The sequence below is a fragment of the Eriocheir sinensis genome, chromosome 33 (assembly GCF_024679095.1).
Source record: "Eriocheir sinensis breed Jianghai 21 chromosome 33, ASM2467909v1, whole genome shotgun sequence".
NCBI classification, from domain to species: Eukaryota; Metazoa; Arthropoda; class Malacostraca; order Decapoda; family Varunidae; genus Eriocheir; species Eriocheir sinensis.
In genome coordinates this window covers 3452581-3478419 of record NC_066541.1, presented here as the reverse complement: position 1 = coordinate 3478419, position 25839 = coordinate 3452581, and the positions used below count along the sequence as shown (strand labels likewise).

The window sequence follows — 25839 nt, the reverse complement described above, 5'->3', positions numbered from 1 at the left end:
CTTTTTCCTCCATCCGAATTGGCGGTAGGGGCAACCAGCAACTCCAACTTTAAATGAAAAGAAGAAGCGGTTATTGGCATGATCATGGCCTCAAAGACGGGAGGACAGGAGTGTTTACCCAAACCTCGTCAGAGAACTGTGCTGTGAAGACCAGGAGTCTTTCTACAATTTTCACAGACTAGAGAAAAAAGGGCTTCTTGAACTGTTTTCCCACTGCTCAGTGTTCTCTTATTCTGTCAATTAAATAGTAAACAAAGTAGCTCTGCAATCCACTTTACAAGTCTCTTGGTGGGCCATCTTCCATTGCTCCTCACTCCTCAGCCGCAGTGGCTGAGGAGTGAGGAGTATGTTTACATACAGCCACGCGGTTGCTCATACCCACAACTGTTTTCCATCTGTATGGACAGCTGACAACTCACTCTCGGTTGGGTATAAAGGCAACTGCCCATACCCCTAACGGTTGAAGGAAAACGATCACTGTGACACCGCCTTTTAAGGCAGTGCACGTGACGCCGACAGTAGGAGGACGTGACCCGTACATGTCAAAGCAGCGCAAAATTTGGGCCAATAATCCATGAAATTTTGGGATGGTAAGAATTTAGGACTAAGCGCGAAACTTGAGGATCACAAAACTCGGAGAGTGCGAAACTCAGAAGGGTACTGTACACTGAAGGTGAATTTCTATAATTGAAACAAAGGTTTGCATACAACACACAATCACTCACTCTTGCAGACTATACAGGTAAAGAGGGAAAGGTTGGGAATATGACTTTTTGAGCCTATGATATTTTATGCTACTTTATGCATGTCAACATCGTCCTTTCCTTAGGAACAGCCGAATCGTCCACGGGCAGAAAGTGAATGTTTGGAGTGCCGCTGCAAAAATTCCTTTGCAGTTGCCTTTGTGCATAGTGGAGGAAATCTATGACTGTGCGAATCCGCGAGAAGTTAATGTACAAATACAGGGGGACAGGCGTATTAGAGGCAAAGGTTATAAGAGGAATGTTTCATGGTTCTTCCAGCTTTGTGGTGGTAGCAAAAGTAAGGACAGAAATGGGAATTTAATGGGAATGTGACAAAACAAAATGAGGAAGAAACTGATACATCAGACATTACATGTGGCTACAGGCAATTATATAGAAAGTAGAAGGAATTTGGAAGAGCAAGAATAGGAATCAAATAGTGTGGGGGAGGTAGGGAGGGAGGGAGGTTTATATCTTTAATAGTTCCGTGGTTGTAGCATCTGAACAAGTAGTTTGATATAGTGTGTAGAAGAGAAAAGAAAGGGTGCATAGCGAAGATGAGATAAGAGAGGCAGCTGAGGATAAAAGGACCAGCACGATAAGGTTAGAGAAGTGTGCCAGAAGAGGTGACAGATATGAGAGAGTAGAGAGTAAGGTATTGATGAAAAGATTGGTTTGGGCAAGTAATGAGTGTTTAAGATATGGTAAGAAGATATCAGTAAAATATCTGGAGAATTAAAAGCTCTTTTGGAAAGATGTTAATAGAGAGATTTTTGGGAAGAAAGTGACACATGCAGGATAAAGGAGTTTTGGGGTTCTTGTGGAAAGAAATGAGGGGATAAAGGAAGTATGGAAGATGCATTTTGAATAGGTGATGAGTGTGGGAGAGAGATAACAGAGATAGATGGATGGAGGGATGGAGAGTTCCAATGTGCTAGCTACCAAACAGACTCTTGCTAAGTGGATTTAAATCTCAATGGAGGTGTTATTTCAAAGGGATTTATTGATCTGATACTGTTGGGTCTGAGGGAAAACATTTATTACAAAGTTAATATTGACATTTATTACTAAGTTACATTTATTGACATACAAATTTTGTGGAGGATGGCTACGGATGGCAGGGGAGGTATTAGGGATGGAGGCAGGGCAAACACTGTTTGAAGTGCTGGGTGGGAAGGAGGTGGACGAGAGTGAATAATAAGCAGAGAGCAAGAGTTAGTGGGTGAGACTCTGAGTATGCATAGAGGATGTGATGAAACAAGGAAAGTTGGAGATGTTTCTGCCATAGCCGCCCCTCATAGGGGATTCCTGTGAGGGAAGAGGGCATCGGAGATAAAGACAGATACAGAGAAACACCTCTGCCAATGAAGCAATGAAAGAACCAGGCAGCATGAAGCCAAAGAAAATCCCTCTCCATGACTTACCCATTACTGAGTCTTTTACTGGAAGAGGAGATGGAGGAGGACTTTCCATTAGCATTGTCTGAAGCAGCTAGTTTGTGTCCACTGTCCTGTGTAGCATCAGCAGCAGTCTCCTGTCCTCCCCGCGGCGCACTGGAGGCCAAGCGCAGTACATTGGCCCACTCTGACTCCCACTCAGCAGCACTGTACACTAGTCCTACAGGAACACCAACACCATTGTGAAAAGTACACCAACCTTCTGTTTTTTATATGAAGAAGCTCAAGAAACTGTGTTGTTTTAAGATGGCATAGCATTAACTTGCATTTTCTTTTTATAATATTAATTTTGATACAGCAAGTAGAATTCCTTATATATTTTCAGTTTTTTTAGTCAAATTATCTACAATTGCATAAAAATGGAGTAATGCTAACAGGAATAATGATTAGAATAAGAGGAAATGAACACAAACATTGACACAAAACAAATGCCTCTGCCCCAACCTGTTTCTCTGTTCTGCTGTGTCACCTGCCACCTCCACCTCCTCCACAAGGGTCGGCTGAATTTGCTGCGGGTCAGGAATTCATGCAGGGCCTTGCGGAGAGTGAGTAGCCGATCATGAAAACCCCACATCCCTGAAAGGCAAGACACATCTGTTATCACTACAGTCCATCTTGAAGAGACAGGTTGTGGGGAAGGATGGTAAATGTTGAAATGGTAGGAGTACTACTTTAAAGGTTCAGTAAGGTTTGCAGCATTGTAACTTCATGTGGTTGCAATGTCACATGAAAATTGAAAGAAAACTTTAATCGTGTTTTACTCATAAGCATTTGTAAAAAATTACAAACTGCATCTACTTCTACATTTTTTGCATGATTTTAATAAAAACTGAGGATTCAAGAATTGAAATCTCATGAAATAAAATGCCCTGTTGATTTTTTTTTAAAGGTCATAATTTTTGCATATCATGAAAAAGCATAGATCTACTTGAATTTTTTTGGAAGTAAATGAAAAGCCATTGAAAAATAATTAACCGAGGCATTTGTTAAGAAGGTAAGAAATTATTAGATGGGCAAGTAAAAAAAATGGTAAAAAACAAATATTTTGCAAAATAGAAAAAAAATTGCAAAATAATGTCCAATTGACAAAATTTTACAATGATAGATTCAGGCAGAGGTGGGCATTCCGCAATTTAAGTCCGCTAATCGCTAATCCGCTAATAGCGGAATAACAAAAAAATTGCGGAATAGCATCAGCGGAAAATTTGAAAAATTAGCAGATTTGCAGTTAGCGGAATGCCAAAATTATAGTCCGCTAATGCAAACTTTAAAAAATCGCCAACAATGAAATTTCTGGAAATTCAAGAATATTCTTGATAGTGTGGAGAAACTTCTAGATTAGGGTGGCCAGACATCTCGGATTTTCCGGGACAGTCCCAGATTTTAATGGTTCATCCCGGATTTCATGCACTGTCCCGGAAAATGTTTTTTTTATTAAAGCGTCCCAAATTTCACTTTCAGAAATCTGGCCACCCTATTCTAGATCTGTCTGATGCGCAGCTGGTCTGCACAGCTCGCAGGCGGCAGGCTGCCCAGGCTATGTGGGCGGGAATATTCTAGGACTGTCTGTTGCGCAGCCTGCCTGTCCCAGCAGCCTGCATGAGAGGCAGTTTACATTAACTCACCGAGTCTTAAAGACAAATTCCTTGCAGTATTTGTATTTGATTTATTTTGATATTTTCACAGTGATTTACATTTTAGAAATATATAAAATAAATAAATATATAAATTGTAATTGGAAATTATGTTTTTAACTACCAATAAAGGGTTAGCGGACTGTTGCAGACTTCATTAGTGGACTAAAAAAAATTATTAGCGTTAGCATTAGCGAATTTGCGATAGCGGACCGGCAAAGCCAGAAAATTTGCGGATTAACGATTAACGGAATGCCCAACAAAGTTAGCAGACTGTGAATTGCGGACTAACAAAAAATTAGTGGGTGGCCACCTCTGCATAACATATATGTGAATTAAGACCACAGACACAAATTAAAGCCACATCGAACTCTCACCTTAGGCTGTAGTGTGGTATTTCATCTATTTATAAAGCTGACAAATTGTTCCCTCATAAAACTCCCCTTGAAAGGATGGCCCTGGCAAAAGTCTTCAATTCTCCCTGTTAATACACTCCCTTTTCACAACATTAACTGCCCCTCTTCCACCTCTCCTTTGTGTACTCCTCAATCTTATCAACCCACCTTACCAGTGGTCTCCCTGCCACCCCCATCCTCCAATCTGACTTTCATACACTTCGCAGAATCACCATTCTGCATTCTTATTGCATGTCCAAACTACCTCAGAGAATAACATGACCCATTCCCACTATACATTCTACTGTGCATAAAATATTGTTAGAAGCTAGTCATCAGCAGCAGCAGCAGCCATTACTGCTCCAACACAGGACAAAGGTCTTTTTACAGCGATCTCCATTTCTCTGTCTGTCATCAGTATACTCCATTCTGCTCTGGCAAATGCATAAATTTTGTCTCTCCACCTGGTTCTCTGTGTTGCTGACCTATACAATTTCTGGGTTGACATAATTATTTTGGTTGTCCATCTGTTATCAATTTTATGCCCAAGTCCATTTCCAATAATATAGGCAGAAAATAGATATTAAAGCAAAATAGGATCAACTGTTGGTAAGATGTACTAAGAATTTTGATAATATCCACATCCCCATACAAAAGCAGACAGAACTTTAAAAACAATATGCATGGGAGTTTTTCACAAAGTTTTTTATATCATTCATTTTCATATGAACACGAGGAACTACAATGCAAAAGATATAAAAGACAATGGAAGAGGGAAAGGATGGAGAAAAAAAAAAAAAAGATAAAGGGTAGAGCCAATAATGTTGAAGGTGACTCACCAAGGGAGGCTGCATGTAGAAGGCAGTTCCCATCCCCTGTGGTGGCGAGGGGCCACAGCCGCTGTGACGCCCCCACCAGCGCCCACCAGTTGAGGCGCCCAGCACCCTCTAGAGAGACCAAAGTTGATGTCTCTATCAGGTCACGCTCCAGGAACATTCGGAACTCATCTGTGCAGGCAAGTAAATACAATTACTAATACTGATGCTATTATGACACACTGCTTCCCTATCTTGCATCTGCCAAAAATTGAGGCCATTAATGATCACTATTCTTGATTCACTTGGACGGTTTCCTCTAGAGTCCGGGTTGATGGGTGGTCTTCAGGACAGCATGCGGGCAGTCTTAAGCCACTCGGCGGTGACTGAAAAATCCCAGGTGGTAGCGGCGGATTCGAACCCACATCGTCCGTCACACAGTGAATGCGAAGCCCACACGCTAACCACTCAGCTACCGCCTACCCTGCCACTACTACTATTACTATTACTACTACTACTATTAGCGGGCACGTGTGAACTCCTAGCTGACTGCGTGGAGCGGTGGAGGGGTGTAAACACAGGCTGCTAGGGATGCCAACCGTATCAATCACGCTATGTACGCAATTACAGTACACTCAACCCTCAATTTGCTGGACTAAAAGGGGGGAAGGCTTGTCCGGGAATGGCAAATGTCCGGCAATGGAAAATGTCCGGGGGTCTACCCCCTTGCCGGACTTTACCCTATATATGTCCGGGAAACACAACCCACCCCCGGACTACACCTCGCATAGCTGTCCTATACTGTCCTGTGTTTTGGGTGGCATCGTTGTGAAGAAGAGGTGTATCCATGACAAGCACGTAAGCACAACACTCATGTGACGCGGCAGACTTGTGTACAGTCCAGTACTAGACGTGTATGTCCGCCCGCGCTGCCATCTAGTGCCCGATTTGCGAACTTTGTCTGGCGCGGTAGTTTGAAATCGACTTGTCCCGGACTCTTGTCCGGCAAATCCGAAATCCGGCAAATGGAGGTCCGGCAAATCGAGGGTTGAGTGTACCCTCTCAAGTTTTGCGCTATCCGAGTTTCGCGATCCACGAGTTTCGTGGTTATGGCTATGGAGAGAGAGAGAGAGAGAGAGAGAGAGAGAGAGAGAGAGAGAGAGAGAGCACGGGTCGTTTTGAAGCCGCAGTTGAAGGCAGCTGCCTTACGATTGGCTGACAGTTCTGAAAACACGCTTCTGATTCGCTGGGAGTCCAATGACGTCATCGCCGACGCTCACCCTATCAGCGGCTTCACTGCCTTAAGGCGGTGTCACAATGGCTGTTTTCGTCCAACCGTTGGGGCTACGGGCAACACCCGTACGCCCAACCGGGAGCGAGTTCACGGTTATCCGTAAGCTGTTGTCATATATGGCCTTTTTCTTCCCACCGCATTGGCGCCAGCTAGAGCAACCGGCAACTCCAACTTTTCCTGGTGTGCGTCACACACGGCCAAGGTCAGTTGCCCATATCCACATCCACAACGTAAACAAAGCACTTGCCCTGTATCAACATAGCGTCGTCTGCTAAAGTAAGGGCTGTCGCAGCTTGTGCTGCCATTACCCAAGTTATGGACTTGTTGCTGCAGTTAAATGGAAGGAAGAAGCAGTTGTGGGTGTGGCATGCCTGTGGTTCCTCCATGCCAGTTCTCATTGTCACCACTGTGCGTGCGTGGCCAACCCACCCATCTTAACTCAACCATATAAGCACATGGATCGAATAACAACACACACACACACACACACACACATGCACGCACACACCAGGCTCATTAGGAACCATTGCAGATGTTTCTGACAAACAGAAACGACTTCACCATTTCTTGAGTGTGTTAGATCGTATTTGGTGAGTGGCTCACATGAACCAAACCTGGCTCTTGGCAAGATGAGAGCAGTCGTCTTTAACACTGCTCTCTTCTTGCCATTGGGTATGGTTGGTTTGTATGAACCACTCACCAAATAAGTTCTAACACACTCTAGGAAATGGCGATGCCATTTTTGTTTGTGAAAAACATCTGCCATGGTTCATGATGAGTCTGGTGTGTGCGTGCGTGTGTGTGTGTGTCTTTGTTGTTATTCAATCCACGTGTTTATGTGGTCGGAGGCTAGATGGGTGGGTTGGCCACTCACGCGCAGTAGTGACAATGAGAACTGGCACGGAGGAACCACAGACATGCCACACCCACAACAGCTTCTTCCTTCCATTTAACTGCAGCAACAAGTCCATAACGTCCATGACGCCATGTCGATACAGGACAAGTGCTTTGTTTACGTTGTGGATGTGGATACGGGCAACCGACCTTGGCCGTGTGTGTGACGCACACCCGGAAAAGTTGAATTTGCCGGTTGCCCTAAGTGCCGCCAACGCAGTGGGAAAAAAAAGGCCCAGTGTGTCACCAGGTTATGGACAACCGACAACTCGCTCCTGGATGGGCGCACAGGCGTTGCCAGTAGCCACAACGGTTAGAGGAAAACGGCCAGTGTGACACTGCCCCAAGGCAGTGAGGCCGCTGACCGGGTGAGCGCCAGCAATGATGTCATCAGACTTCCAGTGAATCACAAGCGTGTTTTCAGAGCTCAGCCAATCATAAGGCTTCATCTGTGGCTTTAAAACAACCCGTTCTCTCTTCCTGTTTTCTTCCTTTTTCCAAGGTACGTATTTTGAGATGAAAAGGGAGTAAAAGAGGAAAAAAAGTGAGCTCTGGGGGGCAGCATGAGCCAATTATAATGGCGCCACTATAAACAGTTGCCTGCGCCATGACAGTCTTGGGGCTGACCATCAAGCCCAGATGGATAGTTTACCAGCACCATACCCCACATTAAAAAAAAATCAAAAAAATCAAAAAAAAATCTCCATGGGTCGGAACAGATGCTTTTTCAGTGTTTTCAATACCTCGAGTTTCGCGATCTTCGAGTTTAGCGCTACACCTTCGGAACGAAGCATGCGCAAAACACGAGAGGGTACTGTATACCTATATAGTTACCATTCAATCAACCCTTTAATTTGTGATTGCTATACATCGAAAAATATGTATAATCACACTAATGTGTGTAAAATGCTCTAATTATCAAGATTTCCATGTAGAGGTGTTTGCAAAAGCTACCAGCCCAAACCTTAGGAAGGGGACATCGTGTAAGGGAAGAAGGGGATGGTGGTGGGGGAGGTGTATGGTACGGCCGAGAGACACTTCTGCCGCAGTCACCCCTTGGAGCCAAGTTCCCATGAGGGAGCAGGGTGTCAGAGATATAGGTGACAACAGATAAGTTGCCTACATCAGTGCAGCACTGCAGACTGACCCATCAGCTACTGCCCTGGACCATAGCTGTCTTGAAGCCTGTCACCCAACAATATCCACTACACTCTAAAAATTAGGAATCAGCCACATCCAGAGCAGGTCACGGCAAGGAAAAGCTACACAGGGGATTGAAAAGAGTTCCTAACCATAAAAAACATAAAAAGACCTAATTAGCTATGTAGGTATTAAATCAAAACATATTATAGGATGCCACTATGAAAAATAATAGAAAACATAGACATACAGATAAGTAATCCCAAAATCAATTATCCACTGAAACACCAAAATGTGTCTCACCTGAGTATATGCTGAGGTCTGGCAGGGTAAAAGTGAACACAGGCGTCTCAATAAAGATGGGAGTACGACTAGCATCTATGGCCTCCCAGATCTCTTGTGCAAACTCCGAGCGAGCCTTAGACACCAGGTTTACGTTGTCTGTTGCCTTAGAGATTCCTCGGCTGAGCTTCTTGTCTGAGAATGAAATTTTTCTTAAATTAAAAGTGCTGGTGTAGTTCTAGTAGTAATCATTACTGATATGAATGTGAAAACCCCAACTGTTGTTAAACAATACACCAGGTATTCGTTATATGCGACGGTTACGTTCTGCAAAAATCTCGCATAATGTGAATTCGCATATATAGAACCCATCATCCCATTAATTATAGGGGGTTATGTTCCACGAACCGTTTTCGAACCCTCTAACTATTTATTCGAGCACCGCTTCACAATAATAATAAAGTAACGGAGTGATTGCGAGACTGATGTGCAGGGGCAGTGTAGCCGCACAGAATGGGATGCTCGCACAGCGTCCCGTTTAACCCATATCTTAATAAGGATTCATCACAGCGGAAAAAGCCATAAGCATTTTTTGTTAAGAATTGCCTTCTCTATAACTTTGATCTCAATGAAATCTTCGTATCTGTGAGGGAAATGCATTTTTGTCTCAGTAGAGGGAGAGGGGAATGAGTTTTACGTCTGGCAGCAAAAATGTGGCTGTTCGCATACCGACGCGGAATATGAGTATCAAACACGAATAGACGTCCACCACCATGCCTCACCAACCAGTTGTACCAGCGCCGCTACTCACATGATAGCGAATTTTTCTCACATAAAACGAATACTTGGCACACTTAGGTTAGTCGCATATGAGCGAATTCGCATATTTCGAACTCGCATATATCGAATACCCGGTGTATCTATCATTTTTGTAAATAAAATCCACAATGGCAGACAGCAGATATAGTTTTTTACCAGACAGTTTCAGTGTCCAGTAAGATATACATCTTTTGTCTGCCAGTGTGAATTTCATTTACAAGACAGATGATAACATCAGTGTGAATATCCCCGCCTACTATGTCTATTACGATATTCATCAAGATATCAAGTGTCCAAAAAGAAAAATCCCTACCTGTAACAATGTGATTATTAGTAGTTACATGATTATAGATATCAGCATTATATCAACAATCACCACACTTCAGATTTCCAACTGCCTTTGCTCTTTCTTCCTACATGTCACACTCACAGTAATCATATTCCTCAAGGTCCACTGCCTCAGTCTTGCGTAGCAGGGGCTTTGCAGGGGAGCAAGGGGCTGATAGGGAAGGCCCAGAGCTGCCACCCCCTGCCCCTTCCTCTATAGCCTTGAGGCCTCTCCTAGCTTCCTCTGAGGCCTCCTTTGGATGGGTCTTCTCCATGCGTTGTGCCTCCTTGGGGTGTGTCTTCTCCTGGGTCTCCTGCGGTGGGGTGGAGGGGATGATGATGCACGAGGGGGTGGTGGAAGGCACAGCGGGTGACAGTGTGTTTGGGGGCGAGTCTCTGAGGGCTAGGTGAGGGGCATAGTCATAGGGGTTGTTCGTTGTCTGGAAGGGCTTGGGGTGCTTCCCTGAGTCACTGGAGGCAGAGTATTCATCAGGATAAATGTTATTGTTTCTAGTGGTGGTGTTGTTGTTGGGGTTGTTGATGGAGATGATGCAGCTGCTGTTGATGGTGATGTGAGAAGGATCTATGGCTGTGGCAACAGAGGCAGCAGCAGCAGCAGCAGTAGTGGTAGCGATGGAGATGGTGGTGGTACGGTGCTGTGGCAAAGTGGAGGCCAGGGTGTAGGAGCCATGATGATGATAATGATGATGTGATGAGGCCTTCTGTCCCTCCTGGAGACTGGCACCAGTGCCTCGGACTTTTTCAATGAGCAGGGCATTCTTGGCACTGCTGCTTTGGACTTTGCTGGGCTTGCTCAGGCTGGGCATGGAGGGAGGCACAGCAGGACAGGGTGGTGGGCAGAAATCTGCCTGACACGTCTTCTGAATGGGCGGGAGGTTGTTGGATCGTGCAGCATTAATGCCCCTTGGGTGGTACGGCTCTGCAAAGAGGGTGGCAATGGGCAGCACCTCCTGGGCCACAGGAGGCAAGCCATGGGGTGCTGAGTGCATCTCCTGGTGTATCTTGGGCAGGGCTCCCATCTTCCTGGCTCTTGGGGGCGGCAGTGGTGCCAGCTTGGGCCCTCCCTGCCCCCTTGTGTCAGCCAGCAGGCGCATAGTGTCCTGGCTTGGCTTGTGGTCAAAGACTGGTTTGGGGGCAACAGGTGGTTTGACTGACGGGGTATACTTGGAGGGAGCTGATCGGACTGACCCTGAGTGGTGAGAGGGGCTGGTCCCTCGTAGCACCGAAAACCAGCGGACTGCATCCTCCACATCCCAATTCACCCCTGCAACACAAAGGTCATGTGGTTAGTGGCTAGCAGGAGGCCCAACAATACTTTAGAAGTCTTATAAATAATTCTAACATTATATTTTTTTACAGTTTACCTCTTAGGAATTCAAAACTATTTAATTTCTAGTGCCACTGAATGTGATGTACCGTATTTTGCAGAGTATAATGCGCTCCGGCGTATACTGCGCACCCTGACCTTTAAGACAACAATTTTGGAAAAAAATATTCAGTGCTTAACATGCTCAGAAATTTGTATGGTTAAGCAAGACTGATGGTGTACCTGGATTTAAAAAAGGCTTTCGACAAAGTACCGCACAGAAGATTAATTTGGAAAATTAAAAATTGGGGAGGAGTGGGTGATGGACTGATTAAATGGCTGGAGGACTTCCTAACTAACAGGGAAATCAGGACGATAATCAGGGACAAGGTTTCCAACTGTTGCCCTGTGATGAGTGGGGTCCCACAAGATTCGGTGTTGGCGCCAATAATGTTTGCTGTTTATATAAATGATATGGTGGACGGAGTGACCAGCTATGTGAGTTTGTTTGCAGATGATGCAAAGCTATTGAGACGAGTGAATGATGTGAAGGACTGTGAGGCATTGCAGAGGGACCTGGATAAAATATGGGAGTGAAGTGGTACATGGCAGATGGAGTTCAACCTTGGGAAATGTAAAAAAAAATAGTTTGGTAGGAGTGGAAGATGTGAATATGATTATAAGATGGGAAGTGAGATAATATGCAGAGGAGTGGAAGAAAAAGATTTGGGAGTGACTGTCTCAGAGAACATGTCACCGGACAAACACATCAACAGGATAACGGGACAAACTATGAATTTGCTGAGGAACATAAGGACGGCATTTGTGTATTTGGACGAGATGATAAAGAAAATAATAGTTACAATGATAAGGCCAAGGTTGGAGTATGCAGCAGTGGTCTGGTCTCCTCACGAAAAGAAGAACATAAGGAAGCTGGAAAGAGTGCATAGAGTGGCAACTAAGATGGTACCGGAACTTTGAGATCGGACTTATGAGGAGAGACTCAATAGCATGGGGCTCACAACCCTGGAGAGAAGAAGAGAAAGAGGAGACCTGATAGCGGTGTACAGGGTGGCGAGCGGAGTGGAGCATTTGGACAGAGAGGACCTGTGTGTGTGGAACAAGAGAGAAACGAGAGGACATGGAAAGAAGTTGAGGGTGACCACGTGTAGGTGAGATGTGAAAAAGTTTAGCTTCCCAAACAGAAGCATTGAGTTATGGAATAGGCTGGAGGAGGAGGTGGTTTGTGCAAGAAACATTCATGATTTTAAGGAAAAGTTGGACAAGAGCGGAGGAGGAGGAGGTTGGAAGACACCTACCGAACGGGCGTGAGCTACTCCTTGTGAGGATACAGTAAAACCCCGATTATCCGAAATGAAAGGGGGGAAGCCTCTTTCGGATAAGCCGATTTTTCGGATAATCCGGATTTATGGCCGCCATTTTGATTTTGAAACCAAACAAACACACGCTACGCTAAACAAAGTAGTACGCTTAAAACATGTGATGTAAATGTTTTATTGTATGTTTGTCTGTGTGTCTCCTTGTCTGGACCAGTGTATGTTGATACTTGTGAGCGTTGCAGATCTGAATTGTGAATGTTGCAGAGTGCGATTGTGAATGGTTGTGCAAGCTTGCAAGTGTGACCTTGATGCATCGTGCAGGTGGAGACACAGTATGATGACTCATATTATCGCGCAACTCCTATGGTGGAAGGGGAATGTGGCATGGAGTGGAGAGGGGAGTCGTGTTTGTGTCGTTGTCTTGAGAGTACGGGGTGAGAGTAGTCGTGCAGTAGTTTGTTTGTTCGCCGCACCTACGTCCTTGCTGGGGTGAAGGTGCGGACGTGGTGTTGTTGAGAGTTTGTTTAATGTTTTTTGTTTAATACATTGATCTATTCGTTACAAGCTATTTCGGCAATACGTATTAGAAAGCATATTCATTTTAACTGTTCTTATCAATTTGAAATGTGTTAATATAGTACATATGTAGTTACTTTTATTTATTTTTGATGTTTTATAACGTTTTAGTATAGAAAAAAAAAATTAATTGCATTATCCAGATCAATTTTGGATAATCCGGTTTTTCGGATAATCGGGGTTTTACTGTATATGGGAAGCGAGGAGGGTGCTGAAGCCCTTCAAAGACCCTTCCCATGTCCTCACTAACCGTTTCCCTTTTGTCTCATCAACACCAGAGAGCAGTTCAGCATGCTCTCTTAAGACAGTTCCTCTCTCTTTCTACACCACACTACATTCACACAACACACACACCTTTTCCCAAAATTCAAAATGGCGAAAAACAACACTGCCTCGGAGTCCCCACCTGGGGGAGGGACCATAAATTCCCCCGGGGAGGACTCCCCTTCTGGCTGCCGACTTGAGAGGTGTCCTGATAACTCCTTGAACCTCCTCCTTATCAATTTCTGCAACATTCGCGGTCTTCGTTCTAATTTTCATTCAGTGGAACACCATCTCTCCTCCTCTAAACCTCATCTTCTCTTCCACACCAAAACACAGGTTTCTGAGGCTACTGAAAGCAACCTCTACTCTGTTCCCTCCTACTATCTCTATCCTAAATTTCAATCCAAAGCTGGATGTTGCGCCTACGTGCGCAACGACATCACTTGCTCTCGTGCCCACGACCTTAACTCTTCTGTATTTTCCACCATCTGGCTAAGACTTCATTGTCATTCTATTACTAAATACATCTGTGTTGTTTATCTCTCACCTAACTCTACTAACTATGTAAAATTCTTTGACTATCTGAATTCTAAAGTGGAGCACATCTTGACTCACTCTCCCTTCGCTGAAATCTCCATCTTGGGAAATTTCAATGTTTACCACCAGCTTTGGCTTTCATCCTCTTTCACTGACCAGCCTGGTGAACAAGCCTACAACTTTGCTCTCCTCAACAACCTAGAGCAGTTGGTTCAGCACCCTACTCGTATTCCCGACCGTCTTGGAGACAGGCCCAACATACTAGACCTCTTCCTTATCTCTAATCCTTCTCCTTACTCTGTCAAACTGTTCTCTCTGTTGGGCTCCTCCGATCATAACCTTATTTCTGTTTCCTGTCCTATCGCTCCTGTACATCCTCTGGACCCACTGAAGAGGCGATGCTTCTGGCATTTTGCTTCAGCTCGGTGGGATGACCTGAGGATGAACTTTTCTGATTTCCCATGGAATGATTACTGCTTCCAGGAGAGAGACCCCTCTGTGTGCCCAGCGCATCTCAGAGGTGATTGTCTCTGGAATGGAGACATACATTCCACGTTCTTTTTCTACTCCTCATGCTGAATAAAAAGCCTTGGTTTAATCATGCTCGTTCTTGTGCTATTAAAGATAGAGAGGCAGCTCACAAAATGTTCCAGAGCCTTCGAACTCTCGCTAACTATGACCTTTACATTTCAGCCCAGAATCGTGCCAAATCTATTCTCTGACTTACCAAAACTTCTTTTATCAATAGAAAATGTCAACACCTTGCTTCTTCTAATTCTTCCCGTGACTTCTGGCATCTAGCCAAAAATATCTCCTCCAATTTCACTTCTTCCTCTTTCCCTCCTCTCCTTAACCCTGACGGCAGCACTGCTGTCTCATCTGTCTCTATAGCTAAACTCTTCGCTCAAACTTTCTGTAAGAACTCCACCCTGGACGATTCTGGCATATTCCTCCTACTCATCCCCCCTCTGACTCCTTTATGCCTGTTATTAAGATTCTTCCAAATGATGTTTTCTATGCCCTCTCTGGCCTCAACTCTCAGAGGGCTTATGGACCTGATGGAGTGCCTCCTATTGTCCTTAAAAACTGTGCTTCCATGCTGACACCCTGCCTGGTCAAACTCTTTCATCTCTGCCTATCAACATCTACCTTTCCTTCCTGCTGGAAGTATGCCTTTGTACAGCCTGTGCCTAAGAAGGGTGACCGTTCCAATCCCTCAAACTACCGCCCTATAGCTTTACTTTCCTGTCTATCTAAAGCTTTTGAATCAATCCTTAACCGGAAGATTCAAAAGCACCTTTCCACTTCTAACCTTCTATCTGATCACCAGTATGGGTTCCGCAAGGGGCGTTCTACTGGCGATCTTCTTGCTCTCTTAACTGACTCTTGGTCATCCTCTCTTAGCCGTTTCGATGAAACTTTCTCTGTTGCGCTAGACATATCGAAAGCCATCGATAGAGTCTGGCACAAGTCTATGCTTTCTAAACTGCCCTCTTTCGGATTCTATCCCTCTCTCTGTTCCTTTATCTCCAGTTTCCTTTCCAGCCGTTCTATCTCTGCGGTGGTAGACGGTCACTGCTCTTCCCCTAAACCTATCAACAGTGGCGTTCCACAGGGCTCTGTCCTATCACCCACTCTCTTCCTGTTATTCATCAATGATCTTCTTTCCATAACAAACTGTCCTGTCCACTCATACGCCGACAACTCCACTCTGCATTATTCAACTTCTTTCAATAGAAGAACATCACAACAGGAAGTACACGACTCCAGTCTGGAGGCTGCAGAACGCTTAACCTCAGACCTTGCTATCACTTCCGATTGGGGCAGAAGGAACCTTGTGTCCTTCAATGCCTCAAAAACTCAATTTCTCCACCTATCAACTCGACACAATCTTCCAAACACCTATCCCTTATTCTTCGACAACACTCAGCTATCACCATCTTCAACACTAAACATCCTCGGTCTATCCTTTACTCAAAATCTCAACTGGAAACTTCACATCTCCTCTCTTGCTAAATCAGCTTCCTTGAGGTTGGGCGTTCTGTATTGTCTCTGCCAGTTCTTCTCCCCCGCGCAGTTGCTATCCATATACAGGGGCCTTGTCCGCCCTCGTATGGAGTATGCATCTCACGTGTGGGGGGGCTCCACTCACACAGCTCTTCTGGACAGAGTGGAGTCTAAGGCTCTTCGTCTCATCAGCTCTCCTCCTCCTACTGATAGTCTCCTACCTCTTACATTCCATCGCGATGTTGCCTCTCTTTCTATCTTCTATCGATATTTTCACACTGACTGCTCCTCTGAACTTGCTAACTGCATGCCTCCCCCCCTCCCACGGCCCCGCTGCACACGACTTTCTACTCATGCTCATCCCTATACTGTCCAAACCCCTTCTGCATGAGTTAACCAGCATCTTCACTCTTTCATCCCTCACGCTGGTAAACTCTGGAACAATCTTCCTTCATTTGTATTTCCTCCTGCCTACGACTTGAACTCTTTCAAGAGAAGGGTATCAGGACACCTCTCCTCCCGAAATTGACCTCTCTTTCGGCCACCTCTTCTGATTCTTTTTTAGGAGCAGCGAGTAGCGGGCTTTTTTTATTACTGTTTCCTTTTTTTTTGTGCCCTTGAGCTGCCTCCTTTGTTGTAAAAAAAAAAAAATGGAGACAGGACAGCGCGAGCGTAGCTCTTTTTCCCGTATGTCACAACTAGGTAAACACACACACACACACACACACTGAAGAACTTGATGATGCAATGGGTGAAGGAAAACACGAGATACAGAAGTGAAGACGAACCGGCGAGACTGGACCTGGTGTTAACAAAGGGAATACACTTGTTGAATGAATTAAGGTATGGGTGCCCCCTGGGAAAGTGATCAAGTAATAATAGAGATGGAAACAGAGGAGGAAGGAAATGAGGGAGACAAATCATATAAAAGAAACAGGTTAAACTATAGGAAGGCAGACTTGGAAAATCTAAGGAAATACTATGGAGAGCTAGACTGGGAAAAGTTAAAGAGAACAAGAGAGGTGCAAGAAAAGTATGATATTTTTATGGAGGCATTTGAACAAGGAGTTATGAAATATGTACCAGAATATATACCCAAAGGAAAAGGAAAAAAGGATTGGTTAAATGCAAGATGTGCAAAGGCAAAGGAAAAAAAGAGACAAAGCGTGGAAGAGATTGAAAAGAAATAAGAATCAAAGGAATAAAGATTTTAAGATAGAAAGAAATGAATACATGAAAATAAGGAGAGAAGAGAAAGGATATGAAAAGGATATTGTCAAAAAGTGCAAGGAAGAACCTAAACTGTTTTATAGATTCGTAAGTGGAAAAATCAAACCAAGGGAAACAATAGAAAGATTGAATAATGGAAATTAGATAATCGAAGATCCTAAAGACATGACTGAGCTGCTAAATAAAAGGTTCCAGCAAGTTTTTACAAAAAAATCACAATTCGATGAACCACAACATAACATGATAAATGTTCATATGGATGAAGTCATAGTAACTAAAGAGGATATATATAAAATAATGGAGGAGCTGGAAGAGAGGAAGCAGTAGGACCGAATGGAGTCTCAGGTTATATACTGAAAGAATGCAGAAATCAGCTGGTTGGACCAGTATATGATATCATAAAATGCTCAATAACAACTGGTAAAATACCAAAGGAATGGTGGAGGGCTGAAGTGTTCCCTATGTACAAAATTGGAAAAAAGGAAAAAAAAACAAGCTACAGACCAGTATCACTGACCAGTGTAGTATGAAAAATATGCAAGAAAGTGATAGAGACAACAGACAAAATTTCTAGAACACAATATAATCACAAAAAAGCAGTATGGCTTTAGAAAAGGGTGCTCGTGTGTAACAAACTTACTGAGCTTTTACTCAAGAGTGACAGACATAACACAGGAGAGGGATGGATGGGTTGATTGCATGTACTTGGACCTGAAGAAGGCTTTTGACAAAGTTCCACATACAAGACTACTATGGAAGCTGGAGAATAAAGGAGGATTGAAAGGGAAAATGAAAAACTGGATGGAAAGTTAGTCAAGGGGAAGAGAGATGAGAACAGTGGTAAAGGACATGAAATCGAAATGGAGAATTGTGGATAGTGGAGTGCCTCAAGGATCGGTATTGGCACCAATACTTTTCCTAGTACAGTAAAACCCCACCGTTTGTGCACATATGGGCGGTCTGAAGGAGCGCAAATGGCAAATGCGCAAATGGCGAACTTAATAACTTATGGGGAAAAATAGATATTGTTACAGTCACAGAAACACTGAGAATGGTACGGAGAAGTTGTGTGGCAGCCTAGGAGTCACGCTGACCCATAAAACGCCACGCCAACTTCAAAATTACGGCATAAAATGGCAGACAAAAGGAAAAAAAAATCAAAATTTGTACCTTCTGCGTATACCGTGCAGGGGTAACTTACTGGCATTTAATTTATGAAAAAGGTGCGCGTTATATGTCGCAAAATACGGTACCTAGAAAAAAAAGGCACTAATCTGAATCACACAATACATAACTCAACAACTACTTCCCAGCCAAACACATACTTTGTAAGATCTGTCTGGCAAGGACGGGATCAGCCTGAGTGTGGGAGATGAATTCAGCCAACTTCTCTCCCTCCATGCTGCACCTGGAGGAGGATGGAGCCCATTTAAGAAATCATGTAACAACTAAGGAAAGAAGGAATGCAGATAAAGATAACAAAATATAAATAAATAAATAAATAAAGGGATTCAGGAGGAAAAGAGTACCACAAAAATAATCTGAGTACCATCCCTATATAAACCTTCCTGCCCAGCACAGGAGATGATTATCGATGTAGTACTTACCTCATGTACGAAATATGGATGAGAAAAGTCGAAGTAACGAGGTGTTGGTCCACGGTCACCGTTGCCAGATTATCATACTCACGAGCCGCGTATATATACCGGTTTCAGGCCCATAACTGTTGCCAAGAAGCACCAATAATTAACCAATTAAACGATAACCATATATGAAGGCAGTTATTTGGGTAATGAAAGCAGTTTTGGGGTCGGAAATCGGCAAACATTAGAGGCAGAGTACGACAACCTGGCAACGTTCAGATGATGGTTGTTGGAACACGCGGTGTTGCCGCTTCCACCATGTGAAAAGCATATAGCTTGAGCAACTGAATATTTCGCAGTTCTTCTTCTTCCACTTATGAATAAACAAAATGTAATACTTATTCTGATAATATAATTCTCGCTCATTCGTTTCACTTTAGAGAACATACTTTACGCTGTCAATAAACGTGACACCCTGCAGGAAAACATCACCCTATTTCTTCACTTCTACACTAAAGTCTTGTAAACGTGTTTGTATCTTTAAATATTTCCTCATATAGTAATATACCGGTCGAGGTGGACTGAAATGAACTATTATATGCCAATGAGAATACACGAGCACTTCATTATGCATAAATGACGATATAATCCCTAATTATTATCCCAAGGGAAAGGTCCAAGGGAGGTCTCGAGGTACCTTGGATCTGCTAAGTTATACTTTGAGGAAGATGTTGCTAGACAGGAATATCGGCCTTAGACTCCACTCTGTCTAAGAGATCTGTGTGAATGAAGCACATGAGATGCATACTCCATACAAGAGCAGACAAGGCCCTCATAAATGGAAAGCATCTGTGCAGGGGAGAACTGGTGGAGAAATACAGAACGCCCAACCTCGAGGAAGCTGATTTAGTAAGAGAGGAGATGTGAAGTTTCCAGTTGAAATTTTGAGCTAAGGATAGACCGAGGATGTTTAGTGTAGAAGAGGGTGACAGATGAATGTTGTTGAAGAATAGAGGATAGGTGTTTGGAAGACTGTGTCGAGTTGATAAGTGGAGAAATTAGGTTTTTGAGGCGTTGAAGGATGCAAGGTTCCTCTTACCCCAATAGGAAATAAGAACAAGGTCTGAGGTTAACCCCTCAGCGACGCAAAAGTTTTTCTTGGGTGATCTCCTCATTTAGGGATGGTAGTACTATAGTGGGGCTGGGTTCCTATTATTGTGGAGTGGGTTACTGGGGAAAAATTTACGAAACCCTAGCCACCTCTGGCAAAGTTAACACTTACATCATGGGTTTCTTTTTGGTCCCTGATTGCAGTGGTCACAAGTAACTTCCGGAAAGGAGAAAGAATCCAATTCAGGGACCATTTATTGTTGAAAATACGGGATAATAATTCATGAAAGTGTCGCCTCTTTTGGCGGCGGCCATAGCGACGGTACTGCCGATGCAGCCGCAAAATAGCTCGCAGAGGGTTTAGGGTAGGGGAGCATATTTAAACTATCCCAACCGGAGGTGTTTCTCGCAACACAGCGCCATGGCCGCCGCCAGAGGAGGCGACCCTATTTTCAACAATAAATAGTCCCTGAATTGGATTCTTTCTCCTTTCTGGAAGTCACTTGTCACTGCACTGCATTCAGGGACCAAAAAGAAATCCATGATGTAAGCATTAACTTTGCCAGAGGTGGCTAGGGTTTTGTAAATATTATCCTGTCTTTGTGGGGCTAGGTTACAACTTCAGAGGGCTAGGTTACAGTCTTTGTGGGGCTAGGTTACTGTCTTTGTGGGACTAGGTTACTGTCTTTGTGGGGCTAGGTTACTGTCTTTGTGGGGCTAGGTTACTGTCTTTGTGGGGCTAGGTTAGTATTTTTGTGGGGCTAGGTTACAACTTCAGAGGGCTAGGTTACTGTCTTTCTGGGGCTAGGTTAGTATTTTTGTGGGGCTAGGTTAGTATTTTTGTGGGGCTAGGTTACAACTTCAGAGGGCTAGGTTACTGTCTTTGTGGGGCTAGGTTAGTATTTTTGTGGGGCTAGGTTACAACTTCAGAGGGCTAGGTTACTGTCAGGGCTAGGTTACAGTCTTTGTGGGGCTAGGTTACTGTCTTTGTGGGGCTAGGTTACTGTCTTTGTGGGGCTAGGTTACTGTCTTTGTGGGGCTAGGTTACTGTCTTTGTGGGGCTAGGTTAGTATTTTTGTGGGGCTAGGTTACAACTTCAGAGGGCTAGGTTACTGTCTTTGTGGGGCTAGGTTAGTATTTTTGTGGGGCTAGGTTACAACTTCAGAGGGCTAGGTTACTGTCTTTGTGGGGCTAGGTTAGTATTTTTGTGGGGCTAGGTTACAACTTCAGAGGGCTAGGTTACTGTCATTGTTGGGCTAGGTTACAACTTCCGAGGGCTAGGTTACTGTCTTTGTGGGGCTAGGTTAGTATTTTTGTGGGGCTAGGTTACAACTTCAGAGGGCTAGGTTACTGTCATTGTTGGGCTAGGTTACAACTTCCGAGGGCTAGGTTACTGTCATTGTGGGGCTAGGTTAGTATTTTTGTGGGGCTAGGTTACAACTTCCGAGGGCTAGGTTACTGTCATTGTGGGGCTAGGTTAGTATTTTTGTGGGGCTAGGTTACAACTTCAGAGGGCTAGGTTACTGTCTTTGTGGGGCTAGGTTAGTATTTTTGTGGGGCTAGGTTACAACTTCAGAGGGCTAGGTTACTGTCTTCGTGAGGTACGGTAGGTTAGTATTTTGGTGGGACTAGATTACTCTTTTCATTGGGCTAGATTACTATCCCATAGGTTCCACTGGGCAGTCAGAATCTTAATGTTTTCTAAGGCAATCCAATCACTTAAAATGACCCCTTTAAAAACGATCCCAGGCCATAACAAAGGTGGCGAAGTGGTAACCTAGATAGCGGGGTGGGCGTTCCGGGAGGGGGCGGCCACGGGGGCGTAGTACCAAGCACCACGGGGGAGCTTAGGGCATGGAGGGGAGGAAGGGGGGAGAGAGGGGGAGTAAAAAGAAACAAGTGTAACAGTGGAAACAATAACAGAAGGGCAGATAACGAAAATGGAAAAAAAAAGAAAAAAACACCAGACAGCTCAAGTGAAAACAAAAGAAAATAGAATAGCAAGTCTGAGGAAGCAAAGTGTACAGATAAAACAGAGCTCAGGGCAGGGTGAAGTATATATAAGTGTGCGTAGTGAAGTAAATAAGTGAGCATTGTGAAGTATTCAAGTATGAAGAAGTACCAAGGAGGACCTAAGAAGCGATACAAAGCACAACAACTCAAAAGGAGAAGAAGGAGGAGAAGAAGAAGGAGCAGAAGGAGCTCACCTCGGCTTGTGGAGAAGAGGAGGCGTGGAGCACCCTGGAAAAGCGAGTCTAAGTCATTATTTCTATCTTTTTTCAAACCGTGGAGTGGCTGCCATCAGCTGACCCCAACCTGTCAGCCATGTTTCCTCCTTGCCCCTCGCCAATGCCACTGCTCGCCAGGAAGGTCACAGCCGACGTTTTCTGTAGAATTCACGTTAAGATCATTTAGTGTTATACAGGCGAAGAAAGAAGACTTATGCGTAATGAGTTGAATATGTTGTAAGAGACCTTGTTGTTCCTTAGTAAATACAAGTCCTCGTTCCAGTAAACTTCTCAGCTGTGTTTTTGGCGCGACTTTAATTTCAATAAAAGAGAAGTAAAAAGATTGATTGATTGATTAATAGTTTATTGTTGCAGGTAAACAACAAGGGAGAAGGGAGGAACATGGAAGAAAAGTGTAATAGTGGAAACAAACAAAAAAGGCAGAAAAGAGAAATGCAAAAAAAAAAAAGGAAAGTCCAAAGTAAGCTAAAGTGAAGAAAACAAAGGAAAAGAAAATAGAAAAGTAAATTAAGTCAGTGGAAGCAAATTATAAGTATACAGAAAACAGCTCAGTGCAGGGTGAAGTATATAAGTGTACGCACTGCAGTGAAGTATAAGAGTGCCTAAAGTATGTTTCATTCCGTCTGTCCGCCAACAAAGCGGAAATTTTGATGGATGTGGCACCTGCGCATTTCTAGTTCGTGTATGCGTGAAAATCAACTGTTGTGATAGACATTTAAGCTTATTTTTCAATAATATATTTGAATATTTACGTAAATAAATAACAACTCTGTCGTTTGCATCGATAATCTAACATATAAGCACGTGGAAAGACAATATTGTATCAAATAACATATGTCACATCTTGCTCGAACGATCTGTGTTTTTTCAAATTCTTTAATTGATAGCTCATTTCAGGTATATTAAAAGACATCTGGCTCTGCAAGTGCAAATAAAGGGTACGTGTCTTAATAATTTACTGCATATGTAAATAACGATTAATAAAATAAATAACATGAAAGAGTATATATCCCCGGAAACAAATCTACGTAGTCACCACGTGACCATCACGTTGTGCTGTCATTGTCAAGTAAATCTATTTGAGAGTGACGGACGGGGGGGGTTGAAAGCTGCGGGTCAGCCCCGCCCACTGATCTCTATGGAATGGTTGACTCCGTGCAAATTCTGAAGCCCGCAGCCGCCCTCTTAAGATTCCCTGGGGCCGAGGCATATATGTAAAAAATTCGGCATCAACGCTTGCTGAGTGACAGTAGCACGTGGTAAAACACTCCATTACGAAGTTATTAATTTATTGAATTTTTCTATGCCCTAGCTACTAGCTTTTTATTGATTTATGGAATATAAAAACACTCGTTACCCAGTCTCCTTATTTGGCACACATCAATTCTTTTTCGCGTTATTTGACTTTTGCTTCCTCTATATATGATATGTGTTTCTTTGCAAACTGCTTTTTCAGTGGATTGGGAAATAACAAATGTTAGTCATCATCATGAAATAAAACAGAAAAATGTAGGTTCTTTTCATATTTATTTTGGTTACCCGTTAAAAAAATTCTCCATATTCTAAATCTAAGATTTGAAACAGAAAACGAATCAATTTGATTAGTAACTAAAGCAGGTTCAACTAATTAACTAACTACATTATATATATATATATATATATATATATATATATATATATATATATATATATATATATATATATATATATATATATATATATATATATATATATATATAATACACGTAGTGACGTACATTGTTTTTTGCTTTTCTTGTAAACTGTAATATTTATGTTGACTGCATATTCATATTCATCATTTACACAAAAACTTCAATGTGGCGAACACGAATGATCAGCTTCAAGCATCAGTATGTAGACGATTTGTACCGTAGCCTATTATTGAAGTTCTATGCATAGCCTACATCACCCTTTTTCCAAATAAGTATGAGGAACAAATTATGAAATTATTATGGTCTTTTTGATGCTGAGCCTAATACATTCATACAACCACCCTGGCTGGCAGTTACAAGACAGAGTCAAAACTAAAAACTACAACACCCTTATGAGAACTGCAGTTGAGACTGTGTTGAATGAAAGAATCACGTACAGTGTTGGCCACGTTGAAGTTTTTGTGTAAATGACGAATATAATGCAGTCAACATAAATATTACAGTTTACAAGAAAAGCAAAAAACAATGTACGTCACTACGTCTGGAGTTCGTCAAAATCGCTCTCAAAAGGGTTTACGTTTCGAACGCTAGCGACGATACTACTGGGAGTAGAGAAATGTTATGCATCATATTGGAAAGCACATTGGTAGGGCTAAATTATTTGTTAAATAAGTTTTTTTAAATTCTAAAAAAATGAGCGGGTTTCAAGGTTGGGAACTCAAAAAATAGTTTTTTTCAGAGTCGTTTTTTGCGAATTTATTCGGTTTTTTACCCTTTCGGGTTTTGAGCCCGGTCGCTAATTAAAAATATAGCCCTTTCATTTTGCCGTTGATTGATACCAAAAACATTTCTGTAGCCCCAGAAATAAGGGAGTTATGGCGATTCGCACCAAAGCGGTTGATTTTCCAAAATTCACGGCTTAATGACAGGGCTGGGGCAAGTTTCCGGTCCATAATGTAGGGTTCACTGGAAAAAGTATATGATTGTTAGACTAGTATTTCCCGAGGGAAGATCTTGTAACATGAAGAACTGGGGACTTCCTTGTGACCATGGGAGGGGAGGAATGGGAAAGACATGTACCAAGGTAAGGAAATCATGCAACATGAAGAACTGGGGACTTCCTTGTGCCCTTGGGAGGGAAAGAAGGGGAAAGACATGTAGATACCAAGGTAAGGAAATCATGCAACATGAACTGGAGACTTCCTCTGAGCCCTTCCAAAATCGTCCGAACCATGTCCAAGGTCTAGGAGTGGCATTGCCTCGAGGGAGACACTGTAGAATAGAGTCGTGTTGCCAGGTTGGCTGGGGACTGGAGCGATACAGGACTCTAAAACTAAAGACTATAACCCTTTTAATGAAAGAGGGATGAGGAGAGGTACGTGCGTCAGAGGTCTCGCTGAGGATGTCGAGGTAGTCTAAATGAAAAACACCTTTCGAGCTCTGAAGAAGCTTCGCTCCAAATCCACATTTCAGACGAGAACTATTCGAACGGTTTATAGGCAGATAGTATCAGATGCGGATGGGTGCCGGGCTCGTTTGGCCGAGTATTTTGGGCAGTTGTTTACAGCAGAGCCTCCAAGCAGACATCTCCCTTTGGCTGGGTTGCAGATGACGGCTGCTGATCCAACAATACGCGAAATTCGACCCATTCTTGCGGAGGTGGGAGACTGTGAGAAAGTTGAAGGGTGTAAAGGCAACTGAGATCTGTAATATCAATGCAGAGATGTTGAAAGCCAGGGGTAAAGCCATGATTCATGGGTTGCATGCGGTGCTTTCTGCCGTGTGGCAGTCCGGTGCCATTCTTCTTGACTGGAAAAGGGGTTTGGTTGTCTCTCTCTGTTAAAGGAAAGGAGACCGACAGGACTGCAACAATTACCGTGGTATTACACCGCTCAGTGTGCCGGGCAAGGTGCTGGCTCATCTGCTGCTGTTGCGAATTCGATCTCATCTACTAAAGTTTCAGAGACCTAAGCAACCCGGGTTTACTCCCGGCAAATCAACATTTGACCGGATCCCAACACTTCCCGTCCTCGTCGAACGCCGACGTGAGTTTCGACAGGGGCTGCTCACAGCCTATGTCGATCTCAATAAAGTTTTCGACTCAGTGCATCGTGGCACTCTGGGACATTCTGCGGGTCCGTGG

General features: G+C 43.5%; 1 protein-coding gene and 1 long non-coding RNA gene across 9 annotated transcripts in view; one reads left to right on the top strand and one right to left on the bottom strand.

Moving 5' to 3' along the window:
• The window catches only part of LOC127006564 (OTU domain-containing protein 7A-like), a 33805-nt gene extending 11569 nt beyond the window's left edge, over positions 1–22236 (bottom strand). For 2 of the 3 annotated variants that reach the window (XR_007759637.1, XM_050876558.1), the window contains exons 1-7: positions 18689–18917; positions 18407–18489; positions 9904–11085; positions 8676–8849; positions 5069–5236; positions 2645–2776; positions 2168–2360 (exon numbers count right to left, since the gene is read on the bottom strand). Coding sequence is in view for 2 of the 3 variants with exons in the window: in XM_050876558.1 (XP_050732515.1) it covers positions 2168–2360; positions 2645–2776; positions 5069–5236; positions 8676–8849; positions 9904–11085; positions 18407–18489; positions 18689–18693 (1937 nt within the window). In the remaining variant the exon portion in view is untranslated. Of the gene's footprint in view, positions 1–2167; positions 2361–2644; positions 2777–5068; positions 5237–8675; positions 8850–9903; positions 11086–18406; positions 18490–18688; positions 18918–21981 lie in introns of those variants that run through there. The other variant, XM_050876559.1, reaches the window with a different exon arrangement.
• LOC127006567 (uncharacterized) lies at positions 20375–21975 on the top strand. Of its 6 annotated transcripts, none has more exons than XR_007759641.1 (3): positions 20375–20691; positions 20905–21012; positions 21056–21975. It is a non-coding gene; the product is annotated as an uncharacterized LOC127006567 (long non-coding RNA). The 6 variants fall into 6 exon arrangements; XR_007759638.1 differs by having other exon boundaries at positions 20840–21012; XR_007759639.1 differs by having other exon boundaries at positions 20840–21055; positions 21229–21975.
• Positions 22237–25839: the final 3603 nt, after the last annotated feature.